Genomic DNA, 19,134 nt, shown 5'->3' with positions numbered 1-19,134 from the left:
TATAAATGCTAGTCTGTAAGTACTGTGACACAGTGTATCGAGGAAATAATATGAGGACTCCTTCAGCATCATGACAGTAAACAACTGATACAAAACATCTGGCTTGACTCACTAAAAACAAAACTTGCAACAGTCTGATCTCAACAATGACGGAAGACGTCATATCTACTCAATAATACCTGTTTAGTATCTCGTCATAGCTTTAGTTATTCATTAATTAGTATTATTATTGTTGTTGTTGTTGTTGTTTATAATGAACTTTGTATAATGTGAATTCATAAATACTAACAAACAAATCTGGAGCATGTTTCTTTTGTGTGTGAACACTGGTCATTTCAATTGAGGTCAGTTTGTATTTATCTATGTATGAATTATTTATGTTAACCATTTCCTGTGCCGTAGTATTTACATTATGATTACGTTCTCTATAAAGAGATAATAAAAATACGAATTTTGAATTGTGAATAATAACGAATCAAGAGCTAATCAGTTAAGAGGTGTGAGAATATCTGAGGTAACGAACCCACGCTGTTATAGCTTACTTCTTGCACGTTGCACCGGGTAATTAAGGCGCTCTTGTTACTTACTGTTTCTGTTAGTTTTTAACGTTGTTATAATGAAAAAGAAATGGAGTTTGGAAACTAGATAGACCCTCCAGTTAGCCCGGATTAGATTCATGAGCATCCCTCCTGCCCCCTCCCCCTCCCTCTCCCTCTGCATGTTCTTCCCTCGTCCTGCAGGAATAGTCTTTCCTCCTCCACCGCTGCAGCCCGGCATGTCCGCAAACTGAGAGCGTGAGCGGTGAGACACGGAGAAAGACACAAGCCAGCCTTTAAGACACACGGCTTGTATTTTGCGCCTTCCCTTTGAAGGAGAGAAGATTTTAACACCGCGACGAAGCTTTTAGAAGGGACTTGGACGAGGATCAAAAACAAGGTAAAGGATGTCCCGAGCAACCACTGGGATGTTGACGTGTGGCTTCACTGTACGGGACAGGGTGCGTGATAGGTCCGGGCACTTGGTACAAGATGCCGATGCTTCCGTCCACTGAAAAACAACAACAAAAAATAACAAAGAAACAAAAACACTGGCATGTGTGTAAGTTGTGTCCCCTGAAAAGAGTAGGGGATGCATCGCTCTAAGCTTGTAGAGTAGATAGTACATTCTGTGCACGAACTGTGGCGACATGCTGCAGATAATAATACAGTGTTAACTGCGAGGGTTCATATGGGGGGAAGGAAAAAAGGTGCAGCTAAGGAGACCGATGAAGAGGAAGGAATCCAGGAAATGATTTGAGCATCTGAGCATAAAATCGCTGACGAAAGAGCGATGCCGCAACCGTGCAGCAAGTTCTCAAGTGGATTTTTTAAAAATTCTGCTATAGTGTGTATTGCAATGTCAGTGGGATGGTGCGAATGCTGCAGAACTTTACATGGTTGTTATGTCCTAAAAAGGGACTTAACTCAGGCTTTGAATGCTGTAGAAATGTCTTTGGGACATTATAATCTTTTGAAATGACTACAAAGTATCCACTTGTGAGCCCCTTAGCAGCAGCGTAGAGAATCATAGCTTTTTTCTTTTTAAAGTTTTAAATGAACTGCTGATTTGCTCTGAATACCTACAAATCCAATGTAAATGATTATTATAGGAATAAGACATGCAGGAAAACGCCACAGTTACCAATATACTCACACAAAAGAATCAGACGTACTATAAGAAATCAGCAGAATGCATATTAAAAGCAGTGTGGTCAATCTTTCTAAGACCCATGCAGTGACACAAATTGTGCCTAGGTTTGCTCATCTTTGACCCCGTGTTTGTTTCCCTTTGCTTCTGGGAGTTATCTCCGTGAAGACAAATCGCAGGCAGTCCAGCACTGTCAGCATAAAATGCGCAAGACAGAGCGCAGTTGTAAATTGAGGGCACAGGTGCCTCAACCAAACTCAGGACACAGTGTTATCCTGAAGGGTAACGATGTTTTAACCGCTCGAAGTTTAACTATTCCCTGTTTTATTCACATTTTGAGATGGTTTCTGTACATTTTTAGCGCAGCTAATGGAAATAAAATTCCAGAGAGCTACTAAATATGAAGATATTCTCTTTAGAGTGACTCCTTTACCAAACAGGGATCTCCGTCTGAACATCGTGTTGTGTCCGCATTGTGCCTCGTCATTTCTACCCCCACCCCAAACCCATCCCATCAAACTTGTGTAAGAATCACTGGAGTGAAACAGTGGTGTTCCTACAGTCACAGCTTGTGTATTCTGTCTCCCTGGCTGCAGGTCTGTCCCTGTAACGCGACCACTGAAGGAGGAGAACACAGAACTGCTTCATCATGAATTTTGTAATGAAAGCTGCGCTGGGAGGTGAGTAGACTGCCCGGCGTGAGGTTGATTTAACAGCACTGCAGCGTAAAGGATTTAACAGGATGCTTGGCGGCAGTAGCAGCAGTATACTGGTACTGGCCTCATAGTTATGGAGACACTGGACTGCATCCAACATCAAACTACTCTCTATAGCATCATATTTCCTCTTTGTTTTATGCCAACTGTTTTTTAAAACCTCCAAGGCTGCAACATAACTTGTTTCAATAAATGCATTCTGTTGGCCAGTGCTTCATTATTGTCAAGAACTGCTGAGTGTTTTAACCTTGTCTTTATGGCCAGCATATCAGTCTGGAACCAGGTTAAGGACCGCTGCAGATGAAATAGGACGGCGGCAGCAGCAGTGATAGATCTAGTCATATACCAATAATACGTCTGTCAAGTGAAAAAGCCGCGTATCTCCAAAATGTCACCTTCTGAGGATGGAGGCAGCCTTACTGTAGGTTGATTTTAATGCATGAGGTTTTCACATGGTTTTAATACCCAAGCAGACTCGGCTTTTCACGTCCAACCAGTGGCACCTTTTGAGGCAAGAGAGATAGAGAAGGGCGGTTTTGCCAAGAATTAATGCTGACTTTTGTCCTTTAAAGCCTTCAGGTATTATCCCTTAGAATATTATCTCAGCTATTATTTGCCCCCTAATTAATCCTCATTATAGCTCTGTAATTCATCCTTCTCGTCAGCTATAGCTTCAAGGTGAAGGGCAGGAAAGTGGTACCAGTAGCTACAATGCAGCGGTTTCACTCATACCTGGTCAGTCGTGCATGATGTTGAGCTGTTGTCCAGGTTACAGAGATGTTAGGCAGTTACAGCTGGAGTTAAAGCATAGCCCCAACTCCTCATTGGGATGCAAAGGATGCAAGCGCTGCCTTGTTCTGCATAGCTCCTGTGCTGTGCAGCTGTGCTGTGAATTCTTAAATCAACTGCACTGCACTGGATGTAGTTTTGCTCTGCATAGGTTGGGCTGCACTCCCCCTGCAGACATTGGGAATAGATTTGACAGTGTGGGTGTTTATCTGTGTACACTGCCAGTGCAGGGGCGGGGTAGTGTGTTATATAGATGTGTGCACCTTATAAAAGATAAATGACAGTGAATGCAAAGGCCTGTCTGCGTGAACAGATCCTTGTTGTATATGTGAGAGAAAGGTGAGAGAGTAAGGATGCAGAGAGAAAGTTTGACGATTATCAGGATGGGTGTCATATTTAATATTTAATAATTATTCCTTCTGGGATGCATTGCTGTTAATGCCTTTGTATGTTACACAAGCTGTAGTTCCAGTCTGGACACAGTGACCTCTTTCCACGAAAATGTCCACAAAGTATTGACACTGCAAAACATCATTAAAGCTCCCTAAGGGGGGGTGAAAGGTTAATGAAGGAGGCAAGCCAGTTAGCCAGTTAATCAATGAGCTCAGCTATCAATCTGATGCTCAGAGCCTGAAAATCAGTAAATCAATATTTGTGAAATATTATTTAATTAATTAAGTTGGATCATTGAGTCTCCTCCGTGCTTTAGCAGTTTGAGCTATACAGTGCTTGTGGTTTCATTCCAACCAGTGACCTTTGTTATGTGTCAAACCCCTCTTTCCCTTCTCGCATTTCCCCGAGGCTTCAGTGACAGCTATGAAATTAAAAAAAGAAAAGAAACAGAATAACATGTTTTATTAATTAGCAATGTCTTACAGTGGATGTCTAATTGAGACTGAAATATGTTCAGTAATACTGGGTGGATTTCTATGACATGAGCGTAACTTAGGTACCGACTCAAGCACCAACATCAGTTCTAAATTTAATCTGTGCAGCACTGTGCTTAATGAGATATCAGGGAAAGTATCAATCAAAATGCTGACCGTGCCATAAATATCACTGTTCCTGATTTCAGTTTTGTCATCCTTTTCAACATTGTCAACTTGTGCAGCAACACACTGCTCCCAGCCCCCCCTGCTATGTGTGGAGCTGTCAAACAATGACTTACAGGCTTAAACATATCCTATTAAATGGTCAGGATGCACAACCTGTAATGTGAAATGGTGTCAATGTAAAACCTCCAACACATATTTAGGCTAGCCTGCCTAGCATGGGATGTGGCATAGCTTGTCAGGCTAGAAATATCCTGGATGTCAAAATGGAGACTTCGACAAAAGCCTGGTCTCCATAGCACTAGACTAGAGGGAACATCTTGTGGTGCTGTTGGGGAAATATGCGTACAAGTAAGGGCGATCGTGGCTCAAGAGTTGGGAGTTCGCCTTGTAATCAGAAGGTTGTCGGTTCGAGCCCCGGCTCGGACAGTCTCGGTCGTTGTGTCCTTGGGCAAGACACTTCACCCGTTGCCTACTGGTGGTGGTCAGAGGGCCCGGTGGCGCCAGTGTCTGGCAGCCTCACCTCTGTCAGTGCGCCCCAGGGTGGCTGTGGCTATAAGCTTGCCATCACCAGTGTGTGGATGACTGGATGTGTAAAGCGCTTTGAGGTCCTTAGGATACAAATACAGGCCATTCACCATGTTGGAAGTTAAAAATGCTTTGAGTAGAACAGTGTTATATAAGAGCCAGTCCATTTACCAGAATGGATCTAGCTGAGGTATCTTGGGGATCTGATTAGAACTCCTCAACAATGTTGTCTCCGAGAGGTTGTGTAGTCATGGGCAACCTTAAGGAGACCCAGAAGCTCTGGCTTGGAAAAGCTTTGGTGTTCCCTCAGAAGAGCTGGAAAAGCTGGCTCGGGAGTGTTGACCTTGTTAGTGTTGACCTCTAAAATCCACACTAGCATGTATACACTGAAAAACTCCTGACAGAAACATTTATATGACCTCCATTTATTCCTGTGACTATTTCTTTTCTCCTTAAGTCAATATTCAGACAACCTTAATGAGACAATTTAAACAATCTGCAGAAAGGTAGCTTGCTGAGAGACAGAAAACAGAATAAATCAAGCAGCATTTCTTCATTTCTACAGCATTCGTTTCCATCCAGTGATGATTTTTTTTTACCTGGTTTTGGATTTGCTATCCTGCCACTGAGTGTTTTGCTGAGTATGTTTGGCGATGTGCGGATGAGAGTCTGTGTGACAGAGGATGCTGCCAGTGCATTAAGTAATCCTCCAAGGCTTCTTTAGTTACAGATACTTGAAAGAAAACAGAGCGATGTTTAACTGTGATGATTCAGCAGGACTAAGATCCAAAGCTTGAAGAGTGCTGGGTAGTTTGCTGCATTTGCCACAATCGACACCGCTGGTCACGCGACTCCCAGACATATTATTTTTCCTCACACAACAACTAAAAAAAAAAAAAATGAAAACCTACCAACGTATTTTTATACTGTTGCTGTGTGCAAGCTGCAGAAAGCTCCTAGATGGGATATACAAACAGTGTAACTGAAAAATTTGTAGGCACCTGCTTGGTGATGCAGACATTTTAAAATACAATGAAACTTCTTTTGTTTTTATAAATTTCCGTCTTACTGAGAAGCAAAAGAAATGCAAAGAAAAGAACAAGATGTAATGAGATGAAACAAGTATTTTAATCCAACTTAAGGAACTTCTCAGAGTAAAATGGCATGCACGGATGGGCACATACAGATGAGGGGTGCTTACAACCACTTGAACAGGTATGTTTAGGCATGTTTATCTCATTTTAAAAAATTATTAAATTAAATTAAATTATACAGTACCTTGAGCTTCTTGGACTACAGTTTAAAAGCCCACAGCATCCTAAAAATCTCCATTATGGAAACAAAAAATTATGCAGTTAGATTAGATTTTATTATTATGATTCATCCGTGAAGATCTGTTGCTAGTTCTGAGCTATGGTACAGAGTAATGCATCTTAAAATTCCAGATCCACTTTTGTCTCCTTGTTAAGTGATTGCTTCGACCTCTGAATGCTTGGGTGCTGACTTGGCACCTCCTGACTCCTAACTAAAAGTTGAAGTTAGTTTGACAGAATGGGAAGCTGTTAAATGCGCTAGTCATTTAGTCCCAAGGTCTGGAGCTCAATCAAACTCTGAAGGCCTCAGGCAACAGCAGTGACACCATGACTGCTGCATCTGCAGAAAAGTCAGAAGTGCAATCGTCTAGTCAATAGTCACATTTAATTACTCATTTAACGCACGTTAACGCAAGTTTTATATTTTTTCCATTTGTTCAACAATTTCTTCAGCTATGGGAAGGTTAGATGTGCCAAGAAGATTGTCTTTACACAGAAGTTTGCAATGCGTGTACACTAGAGTTTATGTGTTTGTCTGTTGGTGGCACCAAATGTGCAAAACACAGTCATGAAACTTTACAGGTGTGAAGTTCAAGTACACCTGAAGGCCAGCTTTAAAGATCTGTTTAGGGGGACTTTGCAGTAGGACAGTAGACAGCTAATTGAATCGGCACAGTGGAATAATTATTGATATTGATATAATCATATTGATATAATCATCAATATGACACCCAAAGAATAAAAGGCAGGAATTAGAAATTAAATAGAGTGCATGCTTAATATTGAGTATTTTGTTTTATTTGTCAGATGTTGTGAATGATATGGAGACTTGCATGTGAAACCAATGAACAGAAAGCTGACCTTTGTTTGGGTGAAGATCAAAGTCCATGAATGGCAAAAGTCCATGAACAGGTGGTAAAACATAATGTAAGACTGACTAGAAACACAGAGGAGGTTAAACAGATGCTCTCACAAAGGAGAAAAGAACAGTCTGGGCCTATATACTCAAAATGGGAAAAGAGGCAAGGGGAGGTTAAAAAATAAATAAATAAAAGCGCAAGGAACATATGACTTTCAAAGTAACACAGGAGGTAACCAAACAGGAAATCGCCAATAGTGGTGAAAATTTTTACAATAACCCATAGAGAACTCAGGGGGGATAAACAAGGTAAGACTGAAAAATAAAACCAAATAAAAAAGATTTCAAGAACAAAGAAACTAAACACTGAGGCATGACAATTATATGGAAAAACCAGAAGGCCATAGACTAATGAAAACAATGAAAATCAAACTATAACCAAAAGCTGGAGCTAAGAAATCAGACTCAGTCCCAAACTTGAAATGCTTGGTCAAAGACCTGAGACCATAACATGAATAATGTCTCATAATTAAATACACACAGTTCCTTCATCATTAAATTAAAAGATCAGTATGCCAGCATAGCTGAATCGCTCATTTCTGCTGTTGTCTGGAAACCATTAAGGCTAGATACCATCGTCTGACCCATGAGCACCCAGTAATAATTTCTTCACCACATATCTGGTAGTTCCTGCTGCAGTAAAAGACTCCAAGACCACATTTTACCATGATCAAACACGCTTACACACAGACTGCTAACTGTTGGCTAAAAACTACAAAGAATTTACCGCTTCAGCAAATTAGTGTTCTACATATTGTAAACAAAATGGGAACATGCTAGTTTTTCCTGGTAAAAATATGAAACCCCATCGTTTCTCTGCTGTAATAATATTTAGTTATTTACTCTAACACATAAATGCGATCATAAGACATTTTCATTAGTTAAGTCTGACAAAACTGTGTCATTTGAGGTGGAATGAACAGAAGAGACACCTTGAGATTTTGCTTGCTCACCCCATCGCCTCAAAGTAGAGATAATCACATTTAGCAAGCTTCTAATATGATTGGCAAAGGGAGTGAGGCCGTCATTACTTGATTGGTGTGGAGGTCTACAGCTGGCACCCACACAGAATTTTCCCATTTTCTTCTTGTGTTAACTCCAAGAAATCAAATCATTTGCAAAAGTGACCTTGAGCTTTTGCTAGAGTGCAAGGTGTGCGTGACTGCATGTCTGTTTGGTACATCCAGATTCAACAACTAAATTATTCCACCGTATAAGGCATGATTAGTGAAAGGGAGAGACGGGGGAGGGGTTCTGAGAAAGGCAAATTCACAGAAAGTATCACTTTTCGAATTCATAGCCTGACGATTGTTACATGCTGCTGCAGCATTTTTATTACTAATACCATTTTTCCTGTGCTGAAATGGCCATGTACCTTCAGAACGAATCTCAAGTCTTGCTTAGAAGACAGCTCATAAGCTCAACTGCTTGTTAACGCAGCTATCTAATCAGCCAATCACATGGCAGCAATTCAGTACGTTCAGGCTTGTGGAAATTTTCAAGACGACCTGCCAAAGTTGAAATCAAGCACCAGAATAAAAAGAAGACTGACAGAACGATAATGAAAGTCTGTGTATTTCAGAAACTGCTGATCTGCTGGGATTTTCCAGCACAACCATCTCTGATTTACAGACAATGGTCTGAAAAAGAAGACAATATCCAGTGAGTGGTAGAGGAGATGTTAGACTGCTTTAAACTGATGGGAGGGCAACAGTAACTCAAATAACCACCTTAAAACGAAGGAATGCAGGAGAACACACATGTTGAACAGTGAACAAGACGACACCGGCTGCCAGTCCTGACATCTAAAAACAGGAAACTGAGAGTAGAGTTTGCATGGGCTAACCAAAATTAGAAAATTGAAGATTGCTCACCCCATCTTCACTTTAGCTGCAACGGTCAGGCTGCTGTTGGTGTAACGGGGTGGAGATGCTTCCTTGGGACACTTTTGGGAGAGGAATATAAGCTGGCATTAAAGCTGCTACCAATTAGTAGGCAAAAAAAAAAAAAATCTAAATCACAGTTAACATGCTCCCCACCATCTCCTCCACCGTCTCACAAAGCTGTTATTGAGACAATGACTTATATCCCAAAGGCCAAACTTGCTGGAAATCTTTACAGCACACTTGTGAACTTTCTCGCCACACACTGGGCTTAGAGGGGATTTGCCCGAGAACTTTGAGTGGGAAAAGAGAGATAAGTACTGTTTATCTGATTCTGTCAAAAGTTGAAACTCTGGGAGAGTTAGCTAAGGTTAGTCTTCTTTGCCACTTTCCCTCAAGACTTTGGATTTAACAAAGATTTACTGAAGAACTTTCAGAAGGAAGGGATTAAAGAAATGACACTTCTTATTAAGCAGGAAATGCCCAAACATGGAGGAAAGAAATCATAGTATATTAATTAAAAAGAGAGGTGATACAGGAAATGACTTAAAATGTTGTACTTGGATTATCTTGGAATTGTATTTTCGATGTGGTCAGTAGCAAGATTATCTACAATATCCAGTGGCACAGCAGGGCATGTCTATGTCTGTTATGGATAAAGTGGCTGATATTACTGATTTTAATTGAAAAACATAGCTCACCACAGCTTTGTGATAAGAGCAAGCTAAATAAATTTACTTTGGTTTAAAAGGGCGTTAATGTATCTGTGGCAAATGGCTTACAAAACAACAGCCAGACTCATTGTTCAGTTTTAAAGCTATCGTCCTTTATTCTATTTGAACAAATATGATCTGAATGCACAAATAGGATTTTGTGAAACCAGACCAAGTTTATTTTGGTTTGATTTAGTGTTGTTAAAATAAGAGCTGAGGGCCCTTTTCACCGTGTTTTCCTAGGGAATTATTTGACAGTGAGGCTCAGCTAGTTGTGAGTCATTGCATTACTGACGGGATTCAGCGGCATTGTTTACACAGCTTCTGCTGGAAATATTCCAGATCTGGGCCATAAGCTGATCTTGAAGTCCATGTTTATCTGGGATTTTCTGACACTGACAGTATCGATTCATGTAAACATTTATTTCAGTTTCCATAGTTTCGCATAGTGCAGTGCCTTTTTCCTGACTAAACCAGTGGTCAAAGAATAGTGGTGTTTATTAGTAATCATTGTCTGGGCTGGTAACATTCAAAATTTTTTAACTTAATACAGCAGGTTCTCTACTAATTGGAAGGTCGGTTGATCCCTAGTTCCTCCAATCTATGTGGTGAAGCATCCTTGGGAAAGATACGGAACCTCGAGTTACCACCAATGCATCCATTTGAGTGTGTGTGTGAATGTTAGATAAAAGTACTATATATCTATAACTGCTAGTCCATTTAACATTTAAATGGCACCTTTTCTCAGCACATATGAAAGCAATACAATGTTTATCATCGTGTGAACATGTGTGCACATTTATCACTTGCATTCAAAGACATATAAAAAGAAATTGCATAACCATGCAAAACCTCATGTTTGACCATATATGTTGACAACTAAGGACTTTAGCTGTAACCTGCCTCTCTTTCACTGTCTGATACAGATGCAGACTTGAAAGGAGCAAGTATAGCATGCTCTGCCAGATGTTGCTGTGTTGGCTTCTATGTGCTGCTCATCCAATGCTGATGCAGCTAATACCTCACTTTACCTTGTATTTCTTTCCTTCCCTCTGAATTTATTCTCTTTAATAAAGAGATTCTGACTTTCTCTGTCCTTTTCAGTTTAATACAAGTGGCTCATTAATGCTGTTGATAAATTGCTTTAAATGCTGAAAAAAGTGCTGCTATTGCAATGCTTAAAATCTTGGTTGAGAATAAACTCACTGCTGGTTGGGTGTGGATAAGCAGGGAACACAGATATGGAGTGAAACTAACTTGCATGAACATAATTTGTATTGATGGAAAAAGAAATAGAAGAAATTCAGTTTGGATTGTTTTTATTCTCATTGAATGATAGAACTGAAGGAATTTGGAGTATGAACTTTTTCAGCCTCTGCAGTGGGAAAAAGGTCTGAGAACCACTGAGCTTGTTAATAATTGTAGCTTTGCTGCTCTACACTTCCCATACAACACCTGTTCAAACTGTCTTGAGATTACAGTCTTCTTTCCTAGCCCCTGGGCTAGAGCTATTACTAGTTCTCCAGTTGTCAATCCCTTATTTTTGCAAGCCTAGCAAAGTATAAGCGGGTGAAACCAGCCGTAGGTGGTGTAGCTCCAGGGTTAGAAAACTTTTCCTCCCTGTTATAGATTTTATTTTTATGTTTTTTTAACATTAGAACATTAATGTGTTCCATTTCATGCACGAGTTGGAGCTTATTCCGTTGAGTGTACTTTTTTACACAAGCACTGGCACAGTGTGTGTTTGCAACCTGAGCTGTCAGAGTCTTACTGTTGTTTTAAGTCTTCTTCCTTTGTAATAAAGTCTCTGAGAAGCTGTGGAGCCCCAGAGCCTTAGAAATAGCCTTGTAACATTTCTAAGACTGATGTCTTTCAATCGCCCTCTTCCTCATTGTGTCTGGAGAGCTTTAGATTTTGATATTGTGTTCTTCTAGGCGATCTTTCAGCATACTTAAGTGTAGCCACGGCCCTTTAGCTGAGGTCCTGTTTTGAAGCCTTATTGTGAGCTTTTTTACCGTCACCATCCTGTTTAGTTAAATCACGAGTGAGAAGTGGATCTGACTAAGAAAACGAGGACACTCAATACGCTTAAGTTAGCATCTTGTCAATTAAAGTAGTTCTGTGCTAAATCGTACCCTATTTCCATTTTAGGACTATAAGTTGTAAATTATATGTGCTATAATGTGTATAATCTGTTGTATTAAATGTGACTTAAAATAAAAAATGTGACTTTTTAAATGTATTTTTATTGAGGTTATAGATCAAATGAGCTGTAGGGCCTTTATTACAATTAGAATTTTTGCAAAAAAAAATTTATAATTTGGGGGTTAACTAAGAGGGCAAATAAGCCTACTTCTCCATACAAGCTGTAATGATTCAATGTTACGAGTGTTGTCCCGCAGTTTTACTATTAGTCTGTTCTAACAAAGCCCAGATAACCTTTTTTGCTTATGGAAATACAGGCATCCTTTAAAACTTGTGTTTTGTGACTACTCAGGTTGCTTTTTTTTATGCTAAATTCTGTTTGAATATTTGATGCAATTTATTTTGAGATGTGAGCAGAAAAACTGGTGTCATTTGTGTTTTGTTAATTACCCAACACAAAAATGTGTTTTTCGTTTTCTGTCCTTCAGCACCCTTGTGCTCGCCCATTGCCAACTCATCTTTTCTCGTCTTCTGCCTTAGATGTCTTTTATCTCTCTCTACATTTTGCTACAGTTTGTTTTTATTATGCTGATGAATCAGAAAAACTAACAGCACCAGGGGAAGACTGAAGGAGTAGTCAGTCTTGTGCCTTGGTTGCTTGATTTTTCTCGTCCGACGTCCTTGCCCGCCTCTTACCTTTTCAATCCCACTCTTCGTTCTAACCTCACTCTCTCGTTTACTTCACTGTTTTCTAACACAACTTATTCCTTCATTGAGCACTTTCTCCATATTGCTTCCTTTCCAACTTTCCCTCTCTCTGTGTCACACTGTAACTTCACATGAACTGTTGGATAATCCCACTAACTGGAACACTTCAACAAATTGGACGATTATTTTTGACAGATTCTCTCCTTCTCATCACACTCTTCTTGCTTCCCTTCTTGTTGTGTCAAAATGTTCGGCTGTAGACTGCCTTGATATCCTAGATTCCTTATTCTCCAGTTCTTCTTTCCGCCTCTTCGCTACTTATCTCCTCCCGTCTTTGCCAAGATTCTTCAGACCACTGGTTTTTCTCCTAATCTTTTATATCATGATACTTGATGACTGTTTCTACTGTTTTCTATTGTTCGTGTTTGCAGAAGTCAACATTTTCTGTACTGAAATCAGGAGGTATTATTTTATTAGATGTATAACTCTGACAGGCACAGGAAGCAGATTTGTGCAAAGCATATTCAAAGGCTTATGCCTTGTAGATTAATATACAGAACTGTGTACTCTCTGAAATCTGTCACCATTCTTTCATCCTGTGTCATACTGATTATACTGTTAGTCTCATGAGTACGTCTTTTTTTCCTGTTTGCTTCTGATTGTTGCAGAAACAGCGTATTGCCGTGTCATCTGGCAAATAACTGTATACATCAACAGTGTGCTATGCAAAAACCGTTTGATCCATAGCCTATCTGATATCATCTATGTTCCTCAAATTCCACATTGAGACTTATTAGGACTGCAGCCATTACTGGGGTCACTAACATTTAAACTACTTAGTTAATGCAGAATTCCATTCAGTTCAGTTATATTTACATAGCACTAACTCAGTGTGCTTTATATTGCAAGGTAAGGACTCAACCATCAGGCATTTACCTGGCAGCAACACTCGGCAACAGTGGGACAAAAGAACTCCTTTTCAACATGAAGATTCCCAGCACAACCAAACTCATCAGGGACGGGATGAGGGGAAAGAGAAGAGGGAAAAAAAGGAGAGCATAGAGACACAAGGACAAAACACAAACTGTGGGAGAAAAGACTGCATTTCATGGCGTTTACTAGCTGAAGGAAGTCATTTTCAGTGCATCATGGGTCATCTTCCAGCAGCATAAGGCAGATTAACAAAGGGATAGGTCAGCGTCACCTGCTGTAGCCCTCACTATGTGCTTCTTCAAAAGGAAAAGTAGAAAAATTGTAATCTTGCTTTTACAAGTAGAGAGCGTGTCTGTTTCCCAAATACAAGCTGGGAGATGGTTCCATAGGAGAGCGGTCAGATAACCTAAGACTCTGCCTCCTGTTTTACTTTTAAAACTCTAGGAACCACAAGCAAACATGCTGTGTGGGAGCCAAATGCTCTGTTTAAATAATGTGATTCTATGAGGTTTCTATGTTGTTTGACTTTTTTTTAAAACTTTGTATATCAGGAGAAGTTTATTACATTCAATTCAAGATTTTTAGGGGCAAAAACAATAATCCCAGCTTTGTTTTATTTTAGAAGTGAAAGGTTATAGGTCATCCAGACCTTTGTGTCTTTAAGACATCCATTCACGTGAAGTATTCATTTTTCTGCCTTTTTAGATAATAACAGCTGGGTATCATCTGCATAATAGTGAACATGTATCCAGTGTTTTATGATAACATGACTTCAGGGAAGCATGTATAATATAAAATCCATTGTTTTCAGCACAGAGCTCTGTGGACGACTGGAATTTAGAAGGAAAGGGCAAATTCAGCTATGTTTTAATTGCCACCAGTCGTCAATATTTGCTTTTTTTTTATTTTTAAAAGGCTTTTAATGATCTCATCTACAAGGAACTTGCAAATGCCTTTCCAGCAATATTAAATAGGGTCCAGCATAAGGTTCTATTTTGCTGCCTTTTTTGGTATACTTTGCTGTCCATTTCATCAAAATGTGTCTCAGTTTTGTATGAGTCAGATGATTGTTGGGACCAGATCATCTGCACTGGTCTTTTAAATAGGCTTTGCCTGATATGTTTTGGTTTCATTTCCCAAAATCAAGCAAAATGGGCCACACTGTGAGTTCTGAATTAATAACCAAGTGTTACCAGCAGAGGGTGAACATCATGGTCAATGCAGACATCCATTTCCCTCTATTTTATTGTGACACGACATGTGAGGGCACCAACTATAAACACATGTTCCCCAAATGGACTGTGAAACAGTATCTGGTTGGAATTAGAATAGAAGAATCAGAGAGCCAACAAAGAGCAATGACAATAAAGCGAAATTATGGGTGCTCCACGGCAACTGTGCAGGACTAAAAAAAATACAAATAGTAAAGACATCAGGAATAATTTCAGTCAGTTGTGGGTAACTGAAGACACTACAGTAGAGTACTTGTTTTTATTGGGTGCCCTTGTAATGCAGTGTTTGCATTCAACAAAGTGGATGGCATGCTAGATTAATAAGAAGAACTGTGGTGTCCAAAGCTAATCATGAGAAAAGGTAAGCCCTTGCTTTTGTGGTGTAGCTGGAAGTACCACATTTTAATTTAAACCATGCTTGTAACTAACTCAGGCAGCAAAGGAGCTGTGCTAAAACAATCTTTGAAATCAGCTTGTAAACATATTAGAGGTGCCATTAATAACTGCTCAGACAGTATCTGTTTAAGAAAATCAAATAGTGAGTGAAAAGGGCCAACAAAAGACCAAAAACGGAAATGTTTTTGCATTTGATGTCAAATAGCATTGGATACTGGCAGATAATAATAGCTCTAAGGTGAAATGCTGAAGGTTGTACCTGTGTTTGTGAAATACATCTGCCTCTATTTCATTCAGTCAGTTTATCTGCTTGTCATCTCGTGTCTCGCAAACTAATTTGACAGCTCAATCTTGAAAGCCTGCTGGAGCAGTTGTTGTGTCTAATGTGTTTCTTTTTTGTTTCGTGTCTCTCAGGAGGCCCTCCTGATGTTGGCAAAATGCTTGGTGGGGAGGAAAAGGAAGAGGACCCTGATGCAGCGAAAAAAGAGGAGGAGAGACAGGAGGCACTGAGGCAGCAGGAGGAGGAGAGGAAGGACAAATATGCCAAGATGGAGGCTGAGAGGGAATCGATGAGACAAGGCATCAGAGATAAGGTATAATGAAAAAAATGGATTTTGCTCTGTGGCTAGCTAAGGTAGTCATAAAGTAAAATTTACAGTTTTCAACCCAACAAACAGAACTATAGTAAGTCAGTCAGTCTTGTAAGGAAAACAACCACCAAAACAAAGACAATAAAGAAACAATTAATGTAGAATTAAATAATGTCATACAATGAGCACTGCTTACTGCGCGAGAGATGCATATGGGCAAAAAACTTGGATTTTTAGAAGCCATTCTCTCTTTTGTTTTTCACGTACCTTCTAAAGGCTTCTCATCTTGGTGGCTTGACAGCACAACTGTTTATTTATATATATATAAAAAACTTGTTTAAAATAGACTACCGTGACATTGTTGTGCTTGCTTTGTGCTATTTTTAAAGCTCTCGTACCCATGAAATAGATCAGTAGATCAGGAAGGAGCTGTAGAGAAGTAAAAAGCTGTTGAAAAATGAGATGAGATTAGATTGATTTAGAAACAGTAATGGTAGCCAGGATACAATTGAAGCTACATATACATTATTAGGCCATTATTTGGACGTTTGTCTTTGTTCCATGATTACACACTGTATTTCTTTTATACAAACTAGTCAGGGCTGTAGAGACGCTGAAACTGCAGTGGCTGCAGTGTAACCACTTCACTGCAGTGTGAAAGGCAGGCAGTCTGTGGGTGGGACAGGTCTGAAGGGAATAGCCCACTGTGAATCAGCGGGTTGAAAAGCAGCACTCCTCCCTTGGTTCGTCACCTCGTCTATACTTCTTAAGTTCTCCCGGAGGAAAACAAAGAGTGAGGAACAGCTCCTAAAGTGCTTGTCACCAAAAGGATACTGTCAGTTTCCTCCACAGCTTCATTCCTTTGTGCCAGATTGTGTGAAAAATGCCCACACTATGTCCATGTCCTTGCTGGAGCATGGCAAAGCTAGCAGTGTCACATGCATAGCTGCTTTATTTTATGATTACCAAATTACTTGACTGACATTTGTCAACCAGAAATGGCATCTTACAAATGTAGTGTGTAGGCGTCTATAAAAATGTGATTCACAAGAAGCACTTACTCTTTAAAAAGCTGGCTGACAGCGCAATAATACTTCTTTTTCCATGATGTTTTGATTGAAACATGTTTTTTTTTTAAATGGATGCTTTTTTTTTCTTTGTGTGCTTTTGTCAAATACAAATTTGCAATGTATTTTTTGTCTGAGCTCTTATCAGCAAACTTGTGTTTCTGTTTCAACTCTAGTATGGCTTGAAAAAGCGTGAAGAGGCCGAGGCTGAGGCAGCAGCTGCCCAAGAAGAGTCTGCAGCGGGCAGCTTGACTAGACCTAAGAAGGCTGTGCCAGCTGGCTGTGGTGATGAGGAGGAGGAAGAAAGCATCATGGACACAGTGATGAAATACCTGCCAGGCCCACTGCAAGACATGCTCAAGAAGTAAGCTAGGTAGCTAGCTAACACTATCTAGCTTAGTTCACAGGCTACAGTTACTTTAATTTAGTTTTTCTCATTTTTCAAACACATCTAAACAAATAACATGAAGTTACATTTTGGCAAGGTGTTATGTTGTTTGGCAAGTCAATGTTTTGTGATGAAGAAATGCACCAACAGTGTGAACTGCAGCCATTGGACTAAGCTAGGCTGGCTTACCGGCCATGTGAACGTTAGTTATGTTAGAAAGCTAACAGCAAGCAGAGGGCAAAGACAAATCTTAGACGATTTATCCTTCTAGTCTGAGAAGTTTTAAACTCCCTTTTCTGTCCCCTGCAAGGGATGCAAAAGCTTTCTTGCACCACTGGAAAATAATACCCTTGTACACCATATTCATTCAGTTTGTACATAAATAAGGCAGTGCATAACAACCCTCCATGTGGGCAAAAAAACAATCAAAAATATTATATATTAAAAATATTATTCTGTATGTCTGTCTTTAAAAGAAAAAAAGTAATAACTTGATAAGCCATATTTTAAAAAGGAACTTTAAAGACTACTCTTGTGTGCTCCTAAAGCTCGTTTTATGTTCAGCCTTGTCTAAAATTAATGTGAAACCTTTTGCACACAATGTTAAAATCTCTGTAAAACCTGTCGTCTACTTTCCCCACACACTCCCACAATGCCCTTCATGTAGTATAGTGTTTAAAATGTTTCCATTCTCACATTCTGTGTCTCTTCACGTCCTGCATGCCATTTGTCTGTAAGAGTTAGTCGTGTGAATATGTGCTCCCATCATCTCGGTCTCCTTTTATCCTCTTTGTTATCATGCAAAAAATAATATGGCAATAACACCTGAGTTTGACTGTGTTTTCATGTCTATATAGCCGTTAATATTATTAGTAATAAAAAGAAATATATATATATAAATAAATATGTATGCTTTCAGGAAGTTTAATTTACATGTTTGCAGGGTTTTTCTTTTTTTATTTTATTGTTTTGATGAAGAATGACTGCTTGGCTGTTCATATAATAGCCAAAAACCTTAAGCTTTCAGCCATAAAACCAGAATTTACAGTATATATACTATTACCATCAGGATCACTTAAAAGGGAAAGAATAATAACAAAACAGTGTGAATAAAAAAAAATGTGTTTTTGAATAAGCAGCGTTGAGCCGAGAGTGAATTATAAGACCAGGTTTCGCATTATACAATGATTTGTGAGAAAAAGACCGCCTTCCCTCGATACGCACAGACACACAGTGAATACTGCAGTTTGCCTTCTAATTTAGCTACACAGAAAAAAGCTGGTGTGTTTTCAAAGACGATTTAAAGTGATGCTTGATTCAGTTTCTTATTGTTGGCTTAGATGTGATGATGGTCCAATGAGGTTGCCATGAGCAATAAAGGTTTATCATGTATGTTTCTGCCTGAGATTCAATAAAAACTTAAAACCTTGTTCACACATAAAAGTGTGTCGCTGTCTTATTTGTGATATTCCATATTTAAATCATGATGTAAGTTGCACTTTACAGTCTCAGTATACATGCAGTATTTGTTAGATTGGAACAATTAAGACGTTCTGCACGGTACAATAATAGAATATAAATATGTGTTTGTGTTTGCCATGTTGAATTTCACCAAATTAACAAAAACTAAAGACCTTCCTTCCTGAATTTTATTTCATTTGTTACTTTTGTAATAATAAAATTCCATTTCCATTCCACAATTATCAGGGATTCTAACATCTAGCCCTTTTACTGAATCAGTCTCATTTTTATTTTTTATCACGATTAACTAAAATCGTTTTAGTTTAGTCCAGTTAACTCTAATAACCTTGTACTGAAACAAATGATGCATAAAACTGTAATTTTTCCCTCCAATGAAATTAAAATAAATTTTTTTTTCCAGATCATTCTTACAACCTCCCTGGAATGACAATGAGAACCTGTAATTTTTCATAAATATGACATGTGGATTTTTTTCCTTGTTGCTGTATAAAATCAATTGCAACCAAGCGCCACCATTGAGGACCGTAGCCAAGAGAGCCAAGAGGGATGGAAAGCTTCACCAGCTTGGTGTAATTCTTCTCTTTCGCCACAGAG

At 39.2% G+C, this 19,134-nt stretch overlaps 1 protein-coding gene across 1 annotated transcript; it reads left to right on the top strand.

Moving 5' to 3' along the window:
* The first annotated feature begins 725 nt into the window (after positions 1–725).
* On the top strand, positions 726–18,501 carry cplx2a (complexin 2a). Its single transcript, XM_085277382.1, has 4 exons — positions 726–936; positions 2,283–2,366; positions 15,428–15,606; positions 16,847–18,501. The coding sequence occupies exons 2-4, from the start codon at positions 2,336–2,338 to the stop codon at positions 17,036–17,038; spliced, it is 402 nt and encodes a 133-aa protein (XP_085133508.1). The 5' UTR covers positions 726–936; positions 2,283–2,335; the 3' UTR covers positions 17,039–18,501.
* Positions 18,502–19,134: the final 633 nt, after the last annotated feature.

The sequence above is a fragment of the Mchenga conophoros genome, linkage group LG6, assembly GCF_057382185.1.
Source record: "Mchenga conophoros isolate Kocher_MC1m ecotype Shallow Benthic linkage group LG6, M_conophoros_male_GT1.1, whole genome shotgun sequence".
NCBI lineage: Eukaryota > Metazoa > Chordata > Actinopteri > Cichliformes > Cichlidae > Mchenga > Mchenga conophoros.
This window is presented reverse-complemented; position numbering and strand designations above follow the sequence as displayed.